At 37.6% G+C, this 27,590-nt stretch overlaps 1 protein-coding gene across 3 annotated transcripts in view; it reads right to left on the minus strand.

Annotated features, from left to right (window-relative positions):
• prkacb.L (protein kinase cAMP-activated catalytic subunit beta L homeolog) overlaps nt 1–27,590 on the minus strand; it is a 54,186-nt gene that overhangs the window by 22,225 nt on the left and 4,371 nt on the right. The window contains exon 1 of one of the 3 annotated variants that reach the window (XM_018258156.2): nt 7,014–7,228. The exons of 1 other annotated variant lie outside the window; for it this stretch is intronic. In XM_018258156.2, the coding sequence (XP_018113645.1) occupies nt 7,014–7,194 (181 nt within the window). In that variant the 5' untranslated portion in view covers nt 7,195–7,228. Of the gene's footprint in view, nt 1–1,475; nt 1,498–7,013; nt 7,229–27,590 lie in introns of those variants that run through there. One more of the 3 variants, XM_041590299.1, reaches the window with a different exon arrangement.

Genomic DNA, 27,590 nt, shown 5'->3' on the forward strand with positions numbered 1-27,590 from the left:
ACATATGGGACATTAACTATACAGTGGGCTCATGTGTAGGGCATTATAACAACTCTATTTTCTTTATTAAGGTTCCCTGGACTTGTGTAATGTAATGTATTTGCTGCAACATATACGTCCATTCAACTTTATAATTTCCGGCCGTATGCAAATTAGCCTGAGCGAAGACCTCTAACAAAGTTGCGCTGGGCATAATTGAAAGCTAGCACATCTTCGTTTTGAATCACCGCTTAGTAAATTTACCCCTAAGTGTATACATATATAGGTATCTCAAATAATAGTTCAACGAAAGTTAAGTCTAATACAGTCAATTGCAATTCTAGAATACATTCCACCCTTTCACAAATTTAACGGCTCTAAGTGTATATATGTATAGATATCTCAAAATATAGTTCAAGGAAAGTTAAGTCAAATACAGTCAAATGCAATTCTAGAATACATTCCACCCTTTCACCCCTTCACCAGATAAGCGCTGAAGGTGCATATTATGCTCAAATTAAAACTAAACAAAATAGGTTTGAAGAGGTTTGCAGGCAGAAACATGGATGTAAAAAACTCGTTAATCTAAAAGCCCAGCTATTATGAATAAATCTGTTTTAGTTAGTATTTCTAGTGCAGCACAAATGGGAAACAATAATGATGCTATACGGTAATTATTTTACATTATCATACAACCAGTAATAAAATCTATATTATGATACAGATACACAGTTCAGGTATGAGATCTGTTATCCAGAATGTATGGGATCTGGGGTTTTCTGGATAGCAGATCTTTCCATAATTGGGATATTCATACCTTAAGTCTACTAAAAAGTCATGTAAACATTAAATAAACCCAATAGGCTGTTTTTGCTTCCAATAAGGATGAATTATATCTTAGTTTGGATCAAGTACAAGCTACTGTTTTATTATTACAGAGAAAAAGGAAATCATTTTAAAAAAATTGGATTATTTGGATAAAATGGAGTCTATGGGAGATGGCCCTTCCGTAATTCAGAGCTTTTTAGATAACGGGTTTCCGGATAACAGTTCCCATACCTGTACTATAAACAGCTACCTCATTTAACCTCTGCAACAGAAATAATATAGTTTGTGTTCTATAATGCAGGCATTCAGTTATAAGGAAAAGAACCATATTCCATATATTTTAAAAAAGATAAAAGATACAGCATTTCATTATGTAAGTACAAATTGTTCTGCTGAATGTACTGACTGGACTATCAAGCATTAGGAAAACAATAACACATTTGTTTAAAACCAGATTTCACCAAATTCCTGCACATTGAAGAATACAACTATCCTAATGAAGTAGAAATACAACTATCCTAATGAAGTAGAAAAGCACAACAGCAATGTTAGTGAACTTACTTCTACAAAGGAAAAAGCAATTTATCATATAGGAACTGTGCACTTGATATTCAGAAACGAAATGGCACGACTGTGATTAACTATAGGCGTTCTTGTCATCTACTTACCATTCATGCTGAAATACCTTTTTCCACAATCATGTTGATCGGTACTACAAATAACCAGCTGGGTTTTTTTAATCTTCAAAGGGCCGGATGTATTTTTTTTCCCTTAATATATCAAGAGAGTTAAATGATGTGAAACCATTCCAAAGCACTTGTCCTATTAAAGGGGTTTTGGTTTATCCATTCTGTGCTACCATGCAGGGATAGAGTGCTTCATTAACAACGCACTCCCACATTAACCTCTGCAGTGATCTAAACAGATGCAAGCTGCTCTTCGGTAATGCTTTAAAATCCCTCCTCTTCTATAAAAGGTTCACCACTATAAGCGCTAAACTTACACTCACGTAAAATGTCAAGAAAGTATTATGCATAAAGTGGTTAAAAGGCTCAATTGAATCAGCACGGTTAGTTTCTATGGCAACATAAGCGCACCATTATCTATCTGCATTTCATCCTCGCAAATCTTTAAGTTTGCCTCGGAACGGTGGACTTCAACAATATGCTGCTATTCATACACAATTCTGTTGTTTCATGCAAACATTTTCAAGATCCTCCAAGACAACTAAGAAGGAAAACGTTGTTGTGTTTAAAGAAGCCAAAACTGAAAGAGGTGTTCCTGTATGTAATGGATGCTAAAACAGATATTCTAGATCAGGGCTGTCCAACTGACAGCCCGCGACCCCCCCCTTATGTGGCCCTTCATATCAAAATCTGCCTGCTGTGTCTGTTTTCCATTTGTAAAATTTAAAAGGTATCACTAAAGAGATTAATTGGTCCCTGCATTGTTTAATCAAATTCAGACTGTAATCCCCTCTATTGTTCACACCTGTGATCCCCCTGTATTGTTCACACTTGTGACACCTCTATTGTTTATATCATAAAGCCCTGTACTGTTCACACCTGAGACCCAGACTGAAACTGCCCACATTGTTCACCTGTTCTCCCCTCATACAAACTGCTAATGGAGCACCAGCACCGTCACTGTGTGTAGCACATATTAGACTGGTCCTGATTCCTGTCTCCTGCTCTGTTCTGTCTTCCCTATGCTCCCTTTGTGTGTCATACTTTGCCTGCTCTTTGCACCCTGTGTTTGCCATACTCTGCCTGACCTATGATCCCAATGGAACATAAATAAGCCTGGTATTTGTTCTGGGGGTTTGTTAACATTTGAAAATTGTTGTTAGGGGCCCCTAAGGTGTTTAATCATATGCTGGGGTACTGTATTATACACAGGGGAGGAGGAGGCATATGGATTTAAGAGTATGCCTTAATATGACAACTTTTTTCACATATGAATGGCATCCCTGCCGGTGCCGGGCCAAGGTAGTTTGGCACCCTAGGCAAGAGCTTCAATCAGTGCCCCCTGTCCTGCATTACAATTTACCTCCTTACCATGATGGTTTTTAAATAAAGAAAGCAAGAAAATGTACAACACTTTTTTATTTATATTACTGCCCCCTGTACCAGCAAGCCTAGCAGCCATCCATAATACAGCCCCCCCTGTACCTGTGCCAGCAGCCATTCACCATACTGCCCCCCATACCTGTGCCAGTAGCCATCCATTATACTGCCCCCCCATACCTGTACCCGCAAGCCCAGCAGCCATCCATCATACTGCCCCCCATACCTGTACCAGCAAGCTCAGCAGCCATACATCATACAGCCCTCCAGCAGCCATCATTTTGCCTCCAATCTTTACCTGTGCCAACAGCAGCCAAAAATAAATCTGATCTACCGGACTGAGTGACCATGATTACTGAAACAAATGATTAAATAAACGCTTGGAAAAAAAAAAAAAAATAGAAAAAAAAACTCCCATTAAAAGTGCGCCCCTCAATGATGGCGTACTAGACAGCTGCCTACCCCTAGTTCTGGCCCTGATCCCTGCAGTGAACACCAACCATCTGGTTTTTTGGTGTGCTATTAATGTGGACATGGTCTTGCGATAACATGGGTGTGGTTTAAAGTGGGTGTGGTCTTTAATCAGGGAGTGGCTAACACTGGCTTCCATTATCAGCCCTCCACCATGTAGATTAGAAAAATTCCAGCCCTCTGTACCATATAAGTTGGTACATCCAAGGAGGGAGGGGGAATGTGGAGTATGCAGTGACATTTAGGGTAAGGGCTACCCGGCGATTTGTCACCCGGTGACAAATCGCCTCTTCTTTGGGCGACTAATCTCCCCAAAAAGCCTTCCAGCTGGCTAGAATCTAAATTGCCAGCAGGATGGCACCAGGGGCAAATCGTTTTCTAAAGTCGCCGGAATTTTCCTCGTGAGCCAACTTCGGAAAACGAAGGCCAGCAGGAATGTTTTTCAGGGAGATCATTCGCCCAAAGAAGAGGCGATTTGTCACCGGGCGACAATCTCCCTGAATCTTAGCATGTGCCCTTACCATTAGGAAGAGCATAGTGGAAAGCTGAGGTAATTGCCTGCCCCGCCTCTATGCCTAAGGCATAAAGAAGGGGGCAAGTGATATATGCTTGACAGCGAAGACCTTTAAACGAGTTTATAACAGTTATGGGAATTTGGGTTTCATATTTCATTTGAAAAGGACTAACTGAAGATTTTGAAATTACTATAACCTTGCATATTATAGACTGTCTAATAAGTCATCCAAGCTAGTCTTAAAAGAATTAATAGAATCTGCAAAAACAATCAGGACATTCCACAACCTCACTGCCCTCACTGTTAAACTTTCACAGCTTCCACTCAAAAGTGTAATTTAAAGGGATACTGTCATGGGAAAAAATAATTTTTTCAAAATGAATCAGTTAATAGTGCTGCGCCAGCAGAATTCTGCACTGAAATCCATTTCTCAAAAGAGCAAACAGATTTTTTTATATTCAATTTTGAAATCTGACATGGGGCTAGACATATTGTCTTTTTCCCAGCTGCCCCAAGTCATGTGACTTGTGCTCTGATAAACTTCAATCACTCTTGACTGCTGTACTGCAAATTTGAGTGATATCACCTCCCTCCCCCCCCCCAGCAGCCAAACCAAAGAACAATGGGAAGGTAACCAGATAACAGCTGCCTGGTAGATTTAAGAACAACACTCAATAGTAAAAACCCATGTCCCACTGAGACACATTCAGTTACATTGAGAAGGAAAAACAGCAGCCTGCCAGAAAGCATTTCTATCCTAAAGTGCAGGCACAAGTCACATGACCAGGGGCAGCTGGGAAATTGACAATATGTCTAGCCCCATGTCAGATTTCAAAATTGAATATAAAAAAATCTGTTTGCTCTTTTGAGAAATGGATTTCAGTGCAGAATTCTGCTGGAGCAGCACTATTAACTGGTGCGTTTTGAAAAAAACATGTTTTCTGATGACAGTATCCCTTTAAGTCTACAGGGGTGGCTTCTTGTTCCTTACCATGTAAAAAATTACCCCCTGTCTAAAATATGCTTTAATGAACTTGTAAAGAGTAATGTCCCCTCACAAGTTCCTTTTCTCCAGAGAAAACACCCCTAACCTTTAGAGTCTTTCCTTCATTTAATTCTTCCTTTACCTTATACCAGTTTAGTTGCATGTCAGACTGGGGCCCAAAACTGCACTGCATACTCAATGTGAGGCCTTACAAGGGATCTTCAAAGAGACAAAATGATGCCTTCACCCCTCAAGTTAATGGTCTTTTTTAATACAATACAGTTATTTATGCACTTTAGTAGCCACTGACTGACATTGTCTAGAGTTAGTCACCCACAAAAAAGCCCAAATCCTTCTCAATTGGTCGCCTCCAAAACTACAATTTAGGATATAACCAACATTTATGTTGTTTTCTACAAAAGTACAAAATATTGCATTTATCAGCCAATCTCTCAGCACCATGGCAGACATAAAAGAATCCCGGAAAATTGTGTTTAGGCAATCACAGAACAATAACAAAATTAAAGTAAATATAGTAAAATTAAGTAAAGTTAAATAAATATAAATCAGCAGGGAAATTGGCACTCCAAAATTGTCTCAAAAATGGATTTCTTTACAATATCAAAAAACATAAATTACAAGACAAACTCTCTTGTGATCGTTGTCAGGATATACACATGCAATGCATATGTGTTTGTGGGTTTCTCTGTTAAGGAATGCAGGTCCTTAAAAGGAATGTAAAGGCAAAAAATAAAATCCATTTTTTACTTTCTTTATTGAAAAAGAAATCTATCTCCAATATACTTTAGTTAAACAATGTATACCATTTTTATAAGAAACCTGACAGCATGCAGTGAAATTACCTCTTCGTTTTACTTGCTCTGACTGCGGAGGATAGGAAACTTCAGACGGTCCCTAACTGTTCTGCAGGGAAACAATCATACTTTCAAATGGCAGGGGGAGGCCCCCCACCTTACTTCCCAGAACTCGAGCAGCTTTGTTTGTTTCCCTGTAGAGCAGCCGGTGACTGTGTAGAGATTCGTATCCACAGACCAAATGCAGTCTGCATATTCAGATTATTAATCAGTCTTGCTGTATAGGCTTCTATGGCAGATATTATTTGACTTGTGTCGTTTAGATAATTTATAATGATCCCTAAATGATCCCTAAGCTTAACCCTTCCAACAGAAGCCCAGACTTGCTTATTTAATAAAAGCCAAAGTAATGAGAATTGCATCATGTGAGACCCTAATGCATAACCATTGTTCGCTTCTACAGGTTTGCAGGGGCATCTCATAGCCAATCCAGGGGCCACAAGACTGGATAAGCATGAATTGGTCCACCACCTGTTTGTACGGTCAGCATGATTTGAAACCACAGAATGGAATACTTCAGTTGAATTTGTAACCAAATGTGAACCATAAATTAAATAGGAAGTAAACTCTGGAAAAAAAAAAAAAATCAGCAATAAAGAATGAATTAGGTACATTTCTACTACTGAAAAGCTGAAGTGGAAAAAAAGTCATTTGGGGAAAATTTCACCTAGAAATTATTACAATTAAACAAAGGGTTAATCTGGAGAAGAAACGTGCAAAGCAAAGACTGATCATCCCCTATCAAACGAATTTGTTGAAACAGCACTACTTAAATTGTAGGCATTTGGACAGTGGAAGTCTGGCTTATAAAATCATTTACTACAATAGTGATGTTCCCCTAAAATAAACCAGTAACGCAAAACCATATTACTACTGCAACAGTACAGCATTATAAAGCAGAGAAGAATGTCATTATTCTTATACTTATTCAGAAGTATTGAGGGACAGCCAGTGATGGAAAGAGTAAGGGATCTGTGCTATGTAATCTTGTTAGCATCAGTTCATTTCAACTAAAGCACCAACAAAAAATAAAATAAAATTAGGCTTCCGCTCAATTAGGCCAGGTTTCATGATGCTAGCAGTAAAATAACTTAACTTACATGATACGGACACAGATCAGGCAAATGCATTTAGTGAATTTTACTCAAAGGTTCTTGAAACACACAACTGTATATTTCAATGAATGTAGAAAAGCTGCAATTAAAATCCACATTTAAAAATATACATAAAAATCAAGCGTGGTGCAACTACTAAACTTTCTTATAAAAATAAAAACACATGGAGTGAACACTTACTTGTCTTGTCCCATAGACAAGTACTTTCAGACACAAAACATCCCTCATTTTCCAGGGCGAGTCTCTGATCTTGAGAAGCAGCCTTTCCATTCCTATGAAATAATCTGTTAGCAAACCCTTCTAGCTTCTGCAGAGCTGTTGTTGTCCCAGCGGACTGGCTACCGTCGCTGTAGGATGCCATACATAGGAAAATGATGGCAACAAATTGATAAATGGCTGCGAGCAGTTTTAAAACGCAGAACTAAAAGGGTTGCAAAGAAATGTGTATCTGACTTCCTGTTTGGCTGCATGAAGAAAACCACCAAGGCCGTTTCCTTATAACAGTATGTCAAGTCTCAACACTTTTAGCTTCGGGCTTTGTGATTTTAAAGAAAAAGGCAAAAAAACAAAGACACTGTACACACAACAAGGTAAGTTTACCATTTCAATGTTCACATATCACTTCTTCTCAAGTATGTTTTAGATGTCTAAAAATAAAAAAAAAATCGGAAAATTCTAAAAAAAAAATAAAAAAAACTAGCGATCAATTCTATACTTGTTAAACACAATGGTTTGTGATTTATTTCGCTTTTATACAGCAGCTCTCCAGTTTGCAGTTGCAGCAATCTGGTTGCTAGGGTCCAAATTACCCTAGCAACCATGCATTCATATGAATAAGATACTGGAATATGAATAGGAGTGGACCCGAATAGAAAGATGAGTAATAGAAAGGATCAATATTAATGCATGTATAGCTTGACAGGGCATTTGTTTTTAGATGGGGGTCAGTGACCACCACTTGAAAGCTGGAAAAAGTCAGAACAAAAAGGCAAATAATTACAAAATTATAAAAAATAAAAAAGACCAATTGAAAAGTTGCTTAGAATAGTCTTTAACATACTAAAAGTTAACTTAAAGGTGAACTATGCCTTTAAGATGATAATGTGTAATTATTGTCCTTTTCCCCCCCAAAAGTTATTACTGCCATATGTCTAGATTAAAGGAACAGATCAGTATAAAAATAAAAACAGTGTAAATAGATAGGCTGTGCAAAATAAAAAATAATAATATAGTTAGTTAGCCAAAAATGTAATGTATAAAGGCTGGAGTGACTGGCTACCTAACATAATAGCCAGAACACTACTTCCTGCTTTTCAGCTCTATAACTCTGAGTTAGTCAGCGACTTGAAGGGGGACCACATGGTACATAATTGTTCAGTGAGTTTGCAATTGATCCTCAGAATTCAGCTCAGATTCAAAAGCAACAGATATGACCCATATGGCCCCCTTAAGTCTCTGATTGGTTACTGCCTGTTAAAGGGATACTGTCATGGGGAAAAAAAAAATTTTTCAAAATGAATCAGTTAATAGTGCTGCTCCAGTAGAATTCTGCACTGAAATCCATTTCTCAAAAGAGCAAACAGAATTTTTTATATTCGATTTTGAAATCTGACATGGGGCTAGACATTTTGTCAATTTCCCAGCTGCCCCAAGTCATGTGACTTGTGCTCTGATAAACTTCAATCACTCTTTACTGCTGTACTGCAAGTTGGAGTGATATCACCCCCCTCCCTATTCCCCCCCCAGCAGCCAAACAAAAGAACAATGGGAAGGTAACCAGATAACAGCTCTCTAACACAAGATAACAGCTGCCTGGTAGATCTAAGAACAGCACTCAATAGCAAAAACCCATGTCCCACTGAGACACATTCAGTTACATTGAGAAGGAAAAACAGCAGCCTGCCAGAAAGCATTTCTCTCCTAAAGTGAAGGCACAAGTCACATGACCAGGGGCAGCTGGGAAATTGACAAAATGTCTAGCCCCATGCAAGATTTCAAAATTGAATATAAAAAAAATCTGTTTGCTCTTTTGAGAAATGGATTTCAGTGCAGAATTCTGCTGGAGCAGCACTATTAACTGATTCATTTGGGAAAAAAACCGTTTTCCCATGACAGTATCCCTTTAACTAGGGCAGTGATCCCCAACCAGTAGCTCGTGAGCAACATGTTGCTCTCCAACCCCTTGGATGTTGCTCCCAGTGGCCTCACAGCAGGTGCTTATTGAGGCAAGTTTTAGTTGCATAAAAACCATGTGTACTACCAAACAGAGCCTCAATGTAGGTTGACAATCCACATAAGGGCTACCAAATGGCCAATCACAGCACTTATTTGGCACCCCAAGAACATTTTTCATGCTAGTGTTGCTCCCCAACTCCTTTTTCTTCTGAATGTTGCTCATGGGTTCAAAAGGTTGGCGATCCCTGAACTAGGGTAACCAGTCAATGTAAAGCAAGAGAGCTGAAAAGCAGGAAGTAGTGTTCTGACTATTATGTTAGACATCCAGTCACTCCAGCCTTTATACATTACATTTTTGGCTAACTATAATAGAAACTTTTTTTTATTTTGCACAGCCTATTTACCCAGTTTTTATTTTTACAGTGAACAATTCCTTTAAGCCCTATATAGGCTGCTACTGCCTCTCAGGCTGACAAGGTGACAGTTTTCCTAGTCAATTTCCATAGCCGCCCATTGTGTTCAAAAGTCAGGAGGTTGGCCTTGCAGGCAAAATGGCACCTCAGAAATACTCATTGGGCAGGGTTGTTAATGTGACTCACTGTAACAGGGACAAAGCCCAAGGTTTTTCAACAGCTCGTACAAAAATCCTTTAAAAGTAAATCAATGCATGCACTTTCCCACACCAAGAAGAAATATTCAGGACAATTCCTTAAAGAAGAAAAAACATGGTCTTTAAAGGAGAAGGAAATTCATTTGCCACTTGGGGGTGCCAAATGTTAGACTGCACTGGCCCGGGGGTTATTGTAGCGACCACCACAGAGCGATCCTCTTCCTGCTTCTTCGCTTTTCACATTTTGCGGGGCAGACGCATGCGCAGTAGAACAAAATAGCCGGCTTTTTCGTTACAGTTCAGCTTTTCAGCTCTGTGGTCCTCACTGGAAGAACCACGGGCGGTGCAGTTTTCTGCTGATAGGTGCACCGGCCTGGAGTGTCAGGTAAGTAAATACATTCACTTGGGGGTGACTAACATTTAGGACCCCTAAGTTGCAAATGACTTTCCTTCTCCTTTAAGTCTTGCAACATTTTAGTCTTTGTACAAAGGAATCCTTTAATGCACATTTGTGGAAACACTACAGGCCAGCCTCTAGTACATTTCCTATATAGGTAAATGCATGAATCCATCCATGCAGGCTGATTTGTAACATTGAGGGAAATGTTGTGCCTGATCATGTTCTTGGGCAATTTAAGATATTAATTCACAGGAATTTATAGAGGTACAGGTATGAATTATTATTTTTAAAAATGGTTTCCTTTTTCTCTGTAATAATAAAACAGTACCTTGTATATGATCCAAACTAAGATACAATTAATCCTTATTAGAAGGAAAGCCAGCCTACTGGGTTTATTCAATGATTACATGATTTTCTTATAGACTTAAACAAGAAGGAAAGGTTAAAACTAAGCAAGCCATTTCATAAAGGTCCACCTAAATATACCAGTAAACCCTCAAAGTAGTGCTGCTCTGAGTCCTCTGTCAAAAGAAACACTGCATTTCTTTCCTTCTATTGTGTACAAATGGGCTTCTGTATCAGACTTCCTGCCTTCAGCTTAAACCTCCTTGCCCCAGGCATGAGCATGCTCAGTTTGCTCCTCTTCCCCCCCTCCTTCTCTGCTGTTATCTTAGCCCAGAGCGATAAGTGAGCAGGGAGAGATTCAGGCAGGTGATGTCACACAAAGCTAATACTGCAGCTGCTATCCTAAACAAACAGAGAGAGCTCCTAGAGCTTTCTAAAACATTCTACAGAATAAACATAGCATTCTAGCTTGCACTATTGCAGCTAATCTATTGGCAACAAAAATTCCTCCGTAGCTTTCCTTCTCCTTTAAGATATGGAGATCCAAATTACAGAAAGATCCCTTATCCGGAAAACCCCAGGTCCCGAGCATTCTGGATAACTGGTCCCAGACCTGTATAAATAAAATGGCCCTGTAGAACAAAGCAGTGGTGCTTGCCTGAAAGACAATGCAAGCATGGGGTGTACAACAGAAAACAACATACAGAAAGGTTTGTGACTGCATAAGCCTTCAGCATATGGGGATACAGGCCAGGGCCATGGACAGGGATAGTCACATGGGGAGGGCTGAAAAGACAATAATGACAGTAATTTGCAAGAGTGTTCAGAAAAGTAATCTAATACATTACTCTTGTCAGAGAGGTCACATTTATGTTGAGCCTGACAAGTTCTGCAGACAGAAGCTGAAATGCTGGTAGTACAGGCAGAGGTAGAATTATCAAGGGGAGGTGCAAATTACAGGTGCAGGTACTGATGCAATCATATAATGGAATTTACTTTTGTTCTGCTCACCAAACTATTTTGTCTATGTGAAATAGTTGGAAAAAGCAAAATAATCCAAAGAGAATTCAACGGCATTACTTTGAAATATACAGGTATAACCTCATACTGTTTTTTTTCCTTATCTTCAACGTATAGATGCACAAACAAATCCATGTTGGTAGCAAAATAATCATGTGTTTATTTAATGTTTAAATGACAAAGGAACAGTAACATTTTTATCTAGCACCTATTTCTTGGGAACAAATGGCCCATTTTAAATGACAAAAGTTTTCATTCTATAGTTCTGTAGGGAACCATAAAGGGCATTTGATCCATTTACCTTTCTGTGTTAGAACTAAACCCATTATTCCACACAGTTTATCTGCTATGCAAATATGCTCTTTGCCCTGTTTAAACTTTAATGGATGCCCCATGGCTGCAGAGACCCTTATTTTTATAAACTAAGTAGAGTTTACCATATCTCTGAGGTAATGTAATCCAAATTACAGAAAAAAAGCTTATCAGGAGACCTCAAGCATTCCAGATAATGGAACCTATACCTTTAGCACTTCTAAAAAACATAATAAAGGAAATCAAAGCACTTCTGAACAGTCATTAAAGTCTTAGCTAGGAAAACCATTGTTATAAAATGCTATTGAATCTGAAACAACACAAAATTCAGTGCCTTAAGAGGTTCGCTTCATTTTCTAACCCTCTGCATAAAGAAACAGGAACTTCTGCATTGTGCACATGATATCCAGCATTAATAATTAAGCAAAACTGCGGAAGTTAAAATGATTACTCCAAGGTCTACACTGAAAGAGGATGACTATTATTTTATAAGTTACAATAAACTGTGATTAACACATTAGCTATTGTGAACACTGCTAGAGGTTCATTTTTATACAAGCAGTCTTAGTGGCTGCTATTTCTATCGATTTGGATTCAGTAAAAGGCAGAAATAAGGATTCCGTTATCTATGTTCTAGAAATGCTTCCATGCCATTCACTGGACCTCAACGTCGGCTCGTTAAAAAAAAAAAAAAAAAAGGGAACATTATCATCGGAATTTAGAAAGATGTGCACTTATTGCAAATGAAATCTTTACATACCTAGAAGCATCCCTCTCTTTCTTCTTATACACCACAATATAGTTCTTTTCTAATTTTAGATCACCAGTGACTAGTGAATGCAGTGTTACCATGGCGATTACCGCTTGTTTAGAGCAGAAACATCTGATTGTCGATTTTCCAAAGGTCTTAATTTTTCAGTAAAGGAAGCAGTTTGTATATCACACAAGAGTTATTTAAGGTTGACAGGGATACGATTTATGGATTTAAATGAAGTTGAAAAGATTAACATCAGCTTGCCAGAATATGAGTGGGAGCTCTATGGCATTGCCAGTACTGTAGAAAATTGCTGCCTGCACCATGCCTAGAATGATCATTCTGGCAAGTACAGCGCTTCTAATAAGTCTGTCTTTTGGCACCAGTAAGAGTTATTCAAGGCCTGGGCGTGCTAAGGTTTGAGATTAAACTCAAAAACTATAGCAGGTGTGGTAGAATGCCAAAGAAATATGTGAAACGGTGAGTCTGAGCAATACCACCAAGAGGGTCCGTGAGCACAAGGGGTGACCCCAACGTATGTGTTTTCTTACTGGCGGCCCACAAGGGGCCCCAGTTTAGTGAGTAATCTCCTAAAATGAGAGAAAGTAGTGCCGAGAGGGCAGGATTTATATTTTTATATATTTCATTTATATTGGCTGGAATAATAGTAGTGAAATCAGAAAAAAAGCCAACAGCTTTGTAAATTCAGTGACAACTTTTATTTTCTCTTTTTTTTTTTTTTATTAGAAATGGCTTGCCCCCATGGCTACACAGCAGCTTCTTTATTTAAACTATAGTAGTCTTTCCGAAGCAAACACCAGTTTTACTAGTGCAGAACTGAAGTACATATTTTAATTGCATCGATACACTTTCAGTTTGTCGTGTTACTGTTCCTTTAAGAGAATTGTGCTATACTCCCTTAAATTAAGATTAAAAAAAATTCAAGTGGACGAATGTGGAATATCCTTAAAAGGAATTGGTCAGTGTAAAAATAAAAAACTGGTTAAAAAAAAAGTTTCTAATATAGTAAGTTAGCCAAAAATGTAATGTATAAAGGCTGGAGTGACTGGATGTCTAACATAATAGCCAGATCACTACTTCCTGCTTTTCAGCTCTCTTGGTTTACTCTGACTGGTTACCCTGGTTACTAGGCAGTAACCAATCAGAGACTTGTGGATGGACCACATGGGTCATATCTGTTGTTTTTGAATCTGAGCTGAATGTTGCGGATCAATTGCAAACTCACTGAATTGTCATGTCCCATGTGGCCCCCCTTCAAGTCGCTGACTAGTTCAGAGGTAGAGAGCTGAAAAGCAGGAAGCAGAGTTCTGGCTATAATGTTACATATCTGTTCACTCCAGCCTTTATACATTACATTTTTGGCTAACTATATTAGAATTTTTTTTATTTAGCACAGCCTATTTACCGTATATACTCGAGTATAAGCCGACCGAGTATAAGCCGAGGTACCTAATTTTACCTACGAAAACTGGGAAAACTTATTGACTCTAGTATAAGCCTAGACACAACTACAGCCCTGTCTCCCAGCAGCGCACATTCTGCCAAAGCGACCCCCCCAGCGATCAACTTTGCAAAGTTGATGGTGACAGAGAATTGCCAAACGGATTACTGTGTGCATTGTCCCACTGTCCCACTACCATGTGCAGAGGGTGCTGTTTGATAATGCCATCACTGTTAATCTTTCGTATAACCAACAGAGGGCGCTGTGTGATATTGCAGTCACTGTTATTCTTTCATATAACCAACAGAGGGTGCTGTGTGATATTGCAGTCACTGTTATTCTTTCATATAACCAACAGAGGGCGCACTGTTATTCTTTTATATAACCAACAGAGGGTGCTGTGTGATATTGCAGTCACTGTTATTCTTTAATATAACCAACAGAGGGCGCACTGTTATTCTTTCATACAACCAACAGATGGTGCTGTGTGATATTGCAGTCACTGTTAATCTTTCATATAACCAACAGAGGGCGCACTGTTATTCTTTCATACAACCAACAGATGGCGCTGCGGGATATTGCAGTCACTGTTATTCTTTCATATAACCAACAGATGGCGCTGTGTGATATTGCAGTCACTGTTATTCTTTCATATAACCAACAGAGGGCGCACTGTTATTCTTTCATATAACCAACAGAGGGCATTGCGGGATATTGCAGTCTCTCCCCAAGTGTACTGTTGGTATAGGAATGATTAAAAGTGACTGCAATCTTAGCTACTCGGGTCGGGTACCGCTGACCCGAGTATAAGCCGAGGTAGACTTTTTCAGCACATTTTGGATGCTGAAAAACTCAGCTTATACTTGGGTATATACGGTATCTAGTTTTTATTTTTACACTGAACTGTTCCTTTAACAGGACCAAGTTAGGCAAATCCTTAAAGTGGACCTGTCACCCAGACACAAAAATCTGTATAATTAAACATGAAATCCAATTTCTATTCTTTATTAAAGCATTCATAGCTGTTGTAAGCTCATTTAAACATCTCAGCTGTCAATCAAATATTGTCTGCCCCTCATCTATGCCCTGGGCATAGAGGCAGGGCAGACAATTACTTTCACTTTCCATTCAGTCCTTCCTAGAAATCGCTGCTCTCTCCACATTCCCCGGTTGTCCTCACTGTTTAATTGTGTAGCCAAGGCATGGGGATGGATATCAAGTCAAAAAGAAAGACTTACACTCGCACACCCTGGCCGTCCAGACTTCAGCGACTCCCAGGTGCTCGATGCTAGAGGGAATGGGCAACCTCAGAAACAAGACACACCGGCACAACATGGGTAATTTCAGCAGGTAAAACCTTGCTCGTTTATTGCGGATGCAACGTTTCAGGGCGTGACCCCTTTCTTCCGATGGATATCAAGTCCCCATTCTGGTGCACAAACAAGATTCCAAGCTGATGCAAGACTTGTCTTAATAACAGTGTCCACAAAATGGCTCCTGCCTGTTTGCTATAATTATGAATTCCCAAACTGAAGAAAACAAGATTCAAATAACTTATATAGTGTAATTAAAGTTAATTTTGCTTGGCTAAGGTGATAAAATAGGATTATGAATTATTTTTGGGGTGACATGTCCCCCCTAGAGATGCACTGCCCTGTATTAAAAGTAGGGAAGCACCAAATCCACTATTTTAGTTTTCAGTCAAATCCAATGTGAAAGATTCAGTCGAATAGTGAACCGAATTTCAAACCCTAATTTGCATATGCAAATTAGGTAAAGAAGGAAGAGATAGACATTTTTTGACTTCCTTGTTTGTGTGACCAAAAGTCATGTGATTTTTTTTTGTTTTGTATTCGGGTCATCCAGGCACTTGGATTCGGCCCTCACCTTCAATACGGAGTGTTGTTTTTGTTTACAGTTCTCAAAGAGAACTGGAAAAGACTAGAGATTAATCAGGTAAAGGATATGCAAGGTCTTAGTTAGAGGAAATGATAGTCAGGTTGGGCTTTGCGCCTTCCTTTCCACTGCCAACTTCATTTCCTGGTTTCCTATACCTATCAGATTTCTAGGAAGTTTTCAGTATTACTAAACTGCTAGGATTAAAAACCAAACCATAAAACCATAAACCATAAAACCGCACCCTAAAAGCAGCCACATACAGATTACAAAAACACTATAAAGAAACACTTTAGTGAATCCTACATTTGAAAAGGAAAATACTGTTCAAATTCTCTGTACAGTTGCCCCTCTATAAAGTCTTAAGTCAACAATCTGATTTCTTACCCAATTACATTTGCGAATATATTTATAATATATATTAAGATTAGTTACAGAATTAATAAAAGCAAACAATTCAGATACCTAATGAAGGGAAAAATACCCCCCACACTGTAATATTTTAATGCGATGGCTTTCCTAAAAATATTAGTCAACAACAAGGTACCTCTTTTTATTAAAGCTCTGAAATGGTTACAAATAGGGATTATAAACTGTACAGTATAAACTCTTCCTATAAATAGCAAACATATGACAAGACCAATGGAATGACAAAACATGTTTTAATCTGCATTCACTACACAGACTTCTACTGTCACCTGCTGTTAAAGGACAAAACTGCAAGTCTGCTGTTTGATTCTTCAATGAATATCCCAAACAGAAAATACAGGAGAATTAACTGTAAGGGAAATGGCATAACAACTCAGGGCATGTTGCTGTCCAAATGTGTTACAGCACTATGGACAAGGAGTTTGTATATTTTTCCCTTTTCCATCCAGTTTACTTGCTACTGATATAATTGCCCAAGTGTGTATGATTGTGATTGGGACCTTAGATTGTAAGCTCCACTGGGGCAGGGTGATGAACACTATGATCTCTATATAGCACTGTAAAAAAGATGTCTGCACTATTATGGATAGTAGATAGATAATAGATAAATAAATGTGATGCTAAATTCTTTTTATATAGTGAATTAAGACCCCCTATTGTAAAATATAAGGATATTACAAGTTACAGAGGATTTCCATGACCATATAAAAAGAGTGTTTTTATACAGGTCATGGAACTCCGAGGTGACTTCTAATATCCTTATATTTTCCAACAAGGGGTACTTTATTTATTATAATACACAAGTTTTAGTGAGTCATGTGAGCAAAATGACATCACTACTCACCGTTTATAAGGATATAATTTACAAGATATTCATGGCTTTTGTGTATTATACATATATACATTCACCTATTTATTCTTTGTTCTGACATTCATATATATGCTCTGTGGATCGGGCCAATTAGTGTAGCAAACAGCTAGCAGTTTCAATGACAAAATGGAAAATTGAAGAGCAAATCAGCTTCATAATAAAATGAAAACATCTACAAAGTGTCATTGCCAACATCACTCTAAAACCTTCTTAATTTAGGGGACACCGTAATTAGGCAATAAAAGACAAAGAACTTGGTATCGCAACGCATAGAAATAAATACAATATATTTGCTTCACAGGAGACCAGTGAAAGCTACCTGTTGATTGGTTACTATAAGTGACTAAACCTGTAGTAAACTCAGCACCTTTTATTGCAAAACCCCTTTTAAAAAGAAAGACAACATGCAAAAGTTAGTTTAATATTACTCAGCAGAGTTGTGAGCAGTATTTTTTTCCACTTGCACAGCACAAAACAGGGAAAAACAGATACAGGTATGTTATCAGTTATCTGGAAGGAAACCTGTTACCCAGAAAGTTCAAAATTACAGAAATGCCGGCTCTCATAGACTGCATTATAATAAAACAGTACAGGTATGGGACCCGTTATCCAGAATGCTCGGGACCTGGGGGTTTCCGGATAACAGATCTTTCCGTAATTTGGGTCTTCATGCCTTAAGTCCACTAGAAATTCATTTAAACATTAAATAAACCCAATAGGCTGGTTTTGCTTCCAATAAGGATTAACTATATCTTAGTTGGGATCAAGTACAAGCTACTGTTTTATTATTACAGAGAAAAACGAAATAATTTTAAAAATTTGGATTATTTGGATAAAATGGAGTCTATGGGAGACAGCCATTCCGTAATTCAGAGCTTTCTGGATATCAGGTTTCCAGATAAGGGATCCTATACCTGTACCTTGTACTTGATCCCAACTAAGATATAATTAATCCATATTGGAAGCAAAACCAGCCTATAAGGTTTATTTAACGTTTAAATTATTTTGTAATAGTCTTAAGGTATGAAGATTCAAATTACAGAAAGCCCCATTATCTGGAAAGCCCTAGGTCCCGAGCATTCTGTATAATAGGTCTCATACCTGTAACTAAAAGTAGTTCACTAAATCTAGCTAGTATTGCTTTAAAAACCTGCTGTTGGAAAATAAGAAAAGCTAGAGAGATACAAGGCTTATAAGCAGAAATCATGTGTACCTCAAACTATGCGATCAGAATGCTCAAAATTGAATGAAAATAAAGTTGATATCTGAGAACGGCCATATTTCCAAGTGAACATCACCTAAAAGCACGGGTGTGCGCCTGGATTGAAGGGGTTGTAAATAGGGATGAGCTAAATATTTTGCTGTGTTACGCCAAGAAAAAAAAAATGCCCATACACTGTAATGGATAATTTTAAAAAAATGTTGCACGGTTTAAAAATTGTCAGAGTTTGAGAAATGTTTCTTTTTGGACAGCACAAGTTATACCCGTGGTATACACTGTGTATGCACTATACCCCTATTATTGGGGATGTGCTGTAGGCCTTAACAAACACAGCAATTACAAAAAACAACAAAAAAGAGGCCTCTCACTCAGCACCCAATGCTTACAAATAAGTATTAGCTGCCCTTTGGCTGTCCTTTAGCTGCTGTCCACAGTCAAGATAAAACATTTTATCCACCAAAAATATTTCCCCAAAAATGCACATCAAATTCATGACCAATCCTTTTTACAGTTTTCAAATCTAAGCAACCAATAGATACAATCAAACACAAGCTAGCTATAACTAAGGGTTAAATGTCCTTAACCTTGCTTAATGCATTGTTTGTGGCACCAATGATTGAAGTTGACCTGTTTATAAATCTCAAAAACGCCTTTTAGACATTCACAATTATCAGGTATAAGTATGGGATCCGTTATCCGGAAACCCGTTATCCAGAAAGCTTCGAATTACGAAAGGTTGACTACCATAGGCTCCAGCAGCTTAGCTTTGTGTGTTCATTTAGTTTAACAAAACCCTACACTTTGTTAATTCATGATAAAAATATGTTTCATCATGAATTAAATGTGGACAGCAGTTGAAAAGCCTAACAGCAGCTAATACATATTTGTGAGCACAAGCACTGGGTGCTGAGTGAGAGGCCTCTTTTTTGGTTGTTCTTTAAACCTTTAATTGCTTTGTTTACAGAGAAATTGTCGCACAAAAAACCTCCCATTGACTTCGATGCTTTTGGCAAATTTCTTGCGGTTTTGTGAATTTTTGGTGACGCGAAAAGGGTCAGATTCACCCATCAATAGTTGTACATTCCTTCAATCTAGGCAATTCTATTTTACAGAATTCTCTCCAGGAAATACAAAATGGCGGGAGAAAAATTAAGCAGGAAGGGGGAGGGAAAGAACCCCAATATTATTTAACTTTGTAACTATTTGTAAATATAATTCCCCGTGCTATTCTCTGCAGTGCTGGTTCTGGCTATTTAAGCAATGTACATACCGTAAGCCAGCTCATTAACAGATCTGTGCAGGGGGGCATAAAAAGCATTGTGGGAATTGGATTGTTGACTAAAGTAGAGCTTTTGTTACACAGTTTCAATAGTTAGCTCAGCAATGAATCGCAAGTAACAGACTGATGATACTTTCATTAGCTAATAACTTGTTCAAATCATTGAAAATTTCTAATTAATATATTTCATTAAGGCCCTATAAATATGCAAACTGTTTTACCGCACACACAAGTGCTTTCAGGTGCTTTCATTTGGAAAAGCAGCATTATGCATATGCAGATAATCGGCACATTCAATATAGACGACTAACAAGAGTGATTTTGGTCTCAGTAAAACATACCAATTCAAACTCCCCAAAACCTCCATGCAGGTCATAGGCCTAAAGGAAAACCTTAATGTTAAAGGGATACTGTCATGTTTTTTTTTTTTTTCAAAAGGCATCAGTTAATAGTGCCGCTCCAACAAAATTCTGCACTAAAATCTGTTTCTAAAAAGAGAAAACAAATTTTTTAATATTGATTTTTGAAATCTGACGTGGGGCTAGACATATTGTCACTTTCCCAGCTGCCCCAGTCATGTGACTTGTGCTCAGATAAACTTCAGTCACTCTTTACTGCTATACTGCAAGCTGGAGTGATATCACCACCTCCCTCCTTCCCCCCAGCAGCCTAAAAACAGAACAATGAGAAGGTAACCAGATAACAGCTCCCTAACACAGGATAGCAGGTAGAGATAAGAACAGCATTCAATAGTAAAATACAGGTCCCACTGCGACACATTCAGTTACATTGAGAAGGAGAAACCAGCCTGCCTGCCAGAAAGCAGTTCCATCATAAAGTGCTGGCTCTTTCGGAAAGTAAATGAACAGGCAAAATGACCTGAGATGGCTGCCTACACACCAATATTACAACTAAAAAAAAATACACTTGCTGGTTGTGGAATTCTACAACTTTATATTGTAGAGTGAATTCTTTGCAGTGTCAATAGTGTAATTTAGAAATAAAAACTACATTATAAAAATCAAGACAGAATCCCCTTTAAAGTGTTATTAAAAAGCACCGTTCTCTTTATGATGTAATAAGAAAGAAAGGATTTCTACTTACTGGAAATCCCATTTCCCTCAGTCCCAAAGGCTTAACATGAGGCATCACCTCCCATAGGTAAGAAAAACTGCCCCCCCCCCAACTTCAAATGCAACTTATATAACTCTCCCTCTCTAAGATGCCAGTAGCAATCAAATAAACAATAACACCCATAGGACCAATTAACTAGTAGAGGGAGGGAAATAATGCTGCCTTTGGAACAGAGGGAAAAGGGATTTACGCTAAGTAGAAATCCTGCCCTTCCCTTACATCCCAAAGGCAGCATTTATATTGATCAGTATAAAACCTGGGTAAATAGATAGGCTGTACAAAATCAAAAATGTTTCTAATATAGTTAGTTAGCCAAAAATGGTATGTATAAAGGCTGGAGTGGTTGGAAAATCGAACATAATTGCCAGAACACTTTGCAGCTCTCTTGGTTTCCACCGATTGGTTACCAAGCTACGACCAATCAGTGACTTGGAGGGGGCACATGGGTGATAACAGTTTGCTTTTGAATCTGACCATGCTGAGTATTGATTGAGCAGTTATGTCCCATTTGCCCCCCACCTTAAAGTCATTGACTAACTCAGAGTTAGAGAGCTGCAAAGCAGGAAGTAATGTGATGGCTATATATATATTAGAGATTCAATCAACCCAGCCTTTATACATTACATTTTTGGCTAACTATATTAAACATTTTTTGTTTAGCCAGTTTTTATTTTTACTCTGAACTGTTCCTTAAAGGGGTAGTTCAGCTTCAGTAAAAGGGGTTGTTCACCTTTAAATTAGCTTTTTAGTATGATGAAGAGTAATATTCTGAGACAATTTGCTGTTGGTTTTCCTCAATTATTATTTGTGGTTTTCGTGTTATTTAGCAATCTGGTTGCTAGGGTTCAAATTACCCTAGCAATCATGCATTGATTTGAATTAGAGACTGGAATATGAATAGGAGAGGGACTGAATAGAAAGATGAGTAATAAAATGCAGTAAAAACAATACTGCCTTACAGCGCATTTGTTTTTTTAGATGGGGTCGGTGACCCCCATTTGAAAGCTGGAAAGAGTCAGCAAAAGAAGGCAAATAATTAAAAAACATTAAAAATAAATAAATAATGAACACCAATTAAAATGTTGTTTAGAACAGGCCATTCTACTACATGCTAAAAGTTAACTGAAATGTAAATCACCCAACTCCCTCACCATAGACTACAGTTAAACAAGCCTCAATTCCAAAACTCTATTCATGATATAACAAAATGTCAGCAATATAAAGTCATGTGCAATAATATGTTGTGACCTGTAAACTTACCTATACTTTAATTCTTTGTAACCAGATCTATTGTATAATATAAAATTTACAGTCATATGAAAAAGTTTGTGAACCCCTCTTAAATCTTTGGAGTTTTGTTTATCATTGGCTGATTAACAGAACATATGCAATATGCATCATTGCAAAATCAGACAGGTGCATACATTTGGGCACATCAATACTTAGTTGAGCCTCCTTTTGCATATGTAACAGCCTCTAGACGCCTCCTATAGACTTTGATGAGTGTCTGGATTCTGGATGGCGGTATTTTTGACCATTCGTCTATACAAAATCTCTCCAGTTCAGTTAAATTTGATAGCTCAGACAGAGCATGGACAGCCTGATTCAAATCATCCCATAGATTTTTGATGATATTCAAGTCGGGGAACTGTGATGGCCCTCTGCACTTCAACCTCTGCATTAATGCCTTTAGATTTCGAAGTGTGTTTATGGTCATAGTGTTTTTGGAATAATCAACCCCTGCGTAACGTCAACTTTGTGACTGATGCTTGAACATTATCCTGAAGAATTTGTTGATATTGGGTTGAATTCACCTAACCCTCTACTTTTACAAGGGCCCCAGTCCCTGAACTAGCCACACAGCATGATGGAATCTCATGATTGGACACACCTGCCTATGAAGTTCAAGGCTTAACAAGCTCATCCAACCAATTTGGTGTTGCCAGTAATTAGTATTGAGCAATTACATGCATTCAAATTAGCAAAATTACAAGGGTCCCCAAATTTTTGCACAGCCAGTTTTTGACATTTGATTTAATTTCATACAACTGAATACTGCTTCACAACAAAAAAAAACTGTTCAGAACACACCCCAGTACTCAGATGTTCCTGGGAAATGAAAGACATATCACTGTTATCTTTTTTGTTGAAATTGGAGTAAATTATTATGCAGGCAGAGAGGGGTTCCAAAACTTTTTCATATGACTGTATACAGAATAGTTGTATATGTATAAATATGGGGGCCTATTTATCAAAGGTCAGAATTTATTGGTAAACTCTAAAATTGTGAATGTCATGAGATTGATTAAAAGAATCTAAGTTAAAAAGTAGTCATGGAAAATTACTCTGAAAGATGCGCTAAAAAATACAAATACATGAAAAACCTCTAAAAATTTGAGTTTTCAAACAATTCCAAGGGAAAAAAAAACCTGAAAACCTTTAAATTGATTTAAACCAAATTGATTTAAGCCGGTCCAATTGGATAAGCGCAGCTCCCACTGACTTCTATAGGACCCCAACTTTTATTTGACAAAGTTTTGTATTAGTGTTTTTCATGATTTTCTAGTGTTTTCATAAATCTTGAATATTAGAGCTTTTTTTAAAAAAAAAAAAAAAAAAAAAAAAAAATAGGAAACCATAATTTTTCTTGATTTTGGGAAAAAATTTGATTGTTAGTAAATGAGCTACTTTGTATACATACATAGAGAACCACTAGTAGGAGTGGCTGGAGACATGGTAAAATATCAAATAAAAATAAAAGAAAATACATTATTGCATCCCTCTGAATGATCCCTTTTTCTGTAGGACAGTCCAGATTCAGAGACCCAAAAAGGATGGAGAGTAACTTTCTGTGGCCACAGCAAACTGGTCCGTGTCCTAGCGTCTCAATGTGGGGGACTCAATTTTTGGGAAGCATGTTATACTCCCATATCCCCTCACAACAAGGTATATCTACACTAAAGACCTGGCTAACTAGGCAACTCAAAAACAGCTACACAATAGCATAAATTATAATATCAGCTTACCTTTAACTTGGTACTTTTTTGCCAATAATTTCATAAAGAAATGCAGCTAAGTAAAGTGGGTTAAACAGAACAATAGAGCATAATATCAGGACACCAAGTCTGAGATTTTAAGAACAAGAGCTTACTGGAATTGTAACAATGCTCATTTAAATCAGTCATTGACATCAATGCTCAAAGGCTGCATTCAGCTGACAGGAATGCAATGTCACAAAGTAGATAAATAACTAAGTGAAAATGCCAACGCAATGTATAGACACATTGTAAAAAAAATCTATTTGCATTTCATTTACTATAATAATTATATGAGAAGTTGGGGGGGGGGGGGGAGAGCACCAGCACCAAGGGTCTTGCAGTGTCAAAAAATGTATTACAGGTATTGGACCTGTTATCCAGAATACTCAAGACCTGGGGTTTTACAGGTAATGGATCTTTCCATAATTTGGATCTTCATAACTTAAGTCTACTAGAAAATTATGTAAACGTTAAATAAACCCAATTGGCTAGTTTTGCTTCCAATATGGATTAATCTTAGTTGGTACAAGGTACTGTTTTATTATTACAGAGAAAAAGGAAATCATTTTTAAAAATTTGGATTACTTGATTATAATGGAGTCTATGGGAGACGGCCATTCTGTAATTTGGAGTTAACGGGTTTCCGGATAATGGATCCCATACCTGTATATATTTATATATCTATATAGGTTGCCTTGAAAAAAGGTCCTGAGGGGGACTGAAATATCACAATGACTATCCATACTACAATAAACACGTTTTTGTAATGGTCTTTTATAAAGTTCCTAGCAAGGACTTTAACTTTTAAACTTCTGTATAACTTGTGCACAATAAAAACACCAAATCACAAAGGGAGTGCTGGTCCTGGAACTAAATTCCAAATCAACCATACGTTCACTTCTTGATCTGGCACACCGACATCTATTCATTTGGAGTGCGGACATTTAAAACTTTATAAAGCATGGGAAAAACCACTTTGAATCAGAAATATACTATATATGGCAACAAACGTATCTGGACACCTGTCTGTCCACATCTCATTCCTTAACCAAGGTTGAAGTTGATCCTCCCATTGCTGCTTTAACAGCCTTATGGGAAGGGTTTCCACTAAATTTAGGGATACTGTGGGATCTGCTTTCATTCAGCCAAAAGAGCATTATTGAGGTTGGTCATTGATGTTGGGCGATCAGACCAGGATTGCAATCTGCATTCCAATTTATCAAACAGGTATTTAGTTGGGTTGAGTTCAGGGCCAACATAGTTCTTCCACCCTCTCTCAGCAAACCCACTATGTATAGAACACACTTTTTACAATGAAGCATTATGGCGCTGAAACATGTAAGGTCATTCCCCAAACTGTTGCCACAGAAGGAAATAATGAATTACAAAAATGTCATTATATGCTGGAGCCTTAACTTTCACTGGAACCATGGAAGACAGTTATGGAAGACAGATATTTGTGAAGAACGATTATATCTTAAAAGACTAAGCTAAAATGAAAGTGTACAAGGGTTAGTGTTAGAGTTTCAGAGAGACTGCAAGAGTGTATAATATAGGACCCCGTAAAGTACACTGTAGCTTTGCTATTATTTGCATAGTAACATAGTTCTCACCATGTCAGTTTGTCAATGAGCAGACATTTACCAAAGCAAACAGTTCCCAAGGTCACTATAGCTGTAAAGAGAATTTTCCATATACAAACTATGAGGCAGAAAATGACAAATTGGGCTGGCACAAAGTAAAACGAACACCAAATACACTTTTTACTATTGTCTGTTCCAGTATTAAAGGAAATTAATCTAAATAGCGCAGGGACCCAATTTTTGTAACCCTGTAATACATTTTAACCATACAAAGCATACATTATTTAAGATGTAATTATAAAAGTATTTTGCCTTGTTTTCCTGACACAGGTTTGCTTTTTCTTTTCAAAACGTCCCTGAACATTTAACTGCTTTAGGAAGCCTATCTGACAAAGTCTGGATTCTCTGAAGCTTAGATACCATAGATGTTTCAGATATTTCAAGTTCTTGCAAACAGGGGCCTCCAAACTTTGTTCTTGACTGCAGCACTCATTGTACATTAAGTTCCCAGTTCTATATAATAAAAACAAATTGTTTAATGATGCATGTTGCTGCAACACGTGTGCAATATATTGTAGAGGAATGCCCTATTCCACAATAAGAAGAGTCTGGCATGATTCACTATGTCAAGCCAACTGCACCATTAAAGCCAGTACTTAAATGAGGACACATAAAAACCTTAAAATGTGACAGCATAATCAGTACCTTCTACAAAAGCATTTGAGTACATTGGAACACCGAAGAACAAGGCTCTGTGCGGAGAGTGGACAATCTGAAAAAAGCCATGAACCGTGCCCCTTCAGGCACAAAAAAATAAAGGATTTGTAGTGTACATAAGTAATTGAATAAATACATTTATTTTTTTAAAATAGACATATCTGATTCCACAGGTTAAAAGGAAACATATGTTTAGTTTCATGTAGCCCTTCACTAGTAATTCAAGTAATTGATTCTGGGACTTAGGAAGTCCAGAAAAAATAGTATTAGTATAGTATAGTATAGTGTACTTCAAAAGTCTCAGAATCCATCTCTTCACAAGGTGAGCCTGGGGTTGCATGAAACTGAAAATGATCTTATATCATATGAATACATTGAAGCTCAGGATTTATGTACCGTCTGCACTGAGACCACAGGCCTGCAGTTCCAGGGGCTTGCCTGACTTAGCTCTCTTCCCACATCAGGCTATTTTGACAGTGTGAAAGTTTTCCTTTTCAGCATATCAAAGCAGATCCAGACTTCAAAAGATGTTACAGTGATATAAAGAAAGTTTTGGTTAACACTGGCAGAGACCAAGGGGGAATTACTTCTTTCAACTGCAGTAATTACGACTAGAGGTGCTGTTGCAACTTTCCAGGAAAAAAAACCCTACAAAATTTATCCTACAATCCTAAGCAACTTATCAATTGGTCTTCATGTTTTCTTTTTTTAGAGATTTTGAATTATTTATCTTCTTATTCTGACTCTTTCCAGCTTTCAAATGAGACTGGTCTAAAACAAATGCTCTGTAAAGCTACATATTTATTTTTATTGCTACTTTTTATTGCCCAGGTTTCTATTCAGGCCCTCTGCTATTCAATATCCAGTCTCTTATTTCATATCAATACAGTGTTGCTAGGGTAATTTGGACCCTAGCACCCGGGCTGCTGAAATTGTAAACTGGAGAGCTGCTGAATAAAAAGCCTCAGATATGTCTCAGAATATCCCTCGCTACATTAATCAAAGGTGAATTAAAATAGACTCCCATAAATCACAGCTTTCTGGATAAGAAGTTTCCAGAAATGGGATCATATGTTAGAAATGTTTCAAAATCGTTAAAGATGCTTACAGACATAATGAAGATCTATTAATTTATAATTCTAAGCAAGTTTCCAATACATGCTTTATTTTCAGTGGGTTTTAAAGTTATTTGTAAATGCAAGTTCTATTCATTTCTATTACAAAACGTATTGAGCTGTTTACATTCTCTGCACTTCTGGCTTTGACTCCGGAAACAATATTGCAAGCACGCTGATACAACCAGATTAAAAGAACCTAACTATCACATCCAGAAAACAAAAGCATAAACAAACACTGCTTTTGACTGCAATTCTATTTACACATAATTATATAACCAATTGCATCTTTTATTTAATGTGTAATAGAAATTTGTTTAGAATTTTATTTTTTCTAAACGTAAAACAGTTTGGGTAAAGGACCCCTTTAACACACAAAAAACATGCATATTAAT

The sequence above is a fragment of the Xenopus laevis genome, chromosome 4L (assembly GCF_017654675.1).
Source record: "Xenopus laevis strain J_2021 chromosome 4L, Xenopus_laevis_v10.1, whole genome shotgun sequence".
NCBI classification, from domain to species: Eukaryota; Metazoa; Chordata; class Amphibia; order Anura; family Pipidae; genus Xenopus; species Xenopus laevis.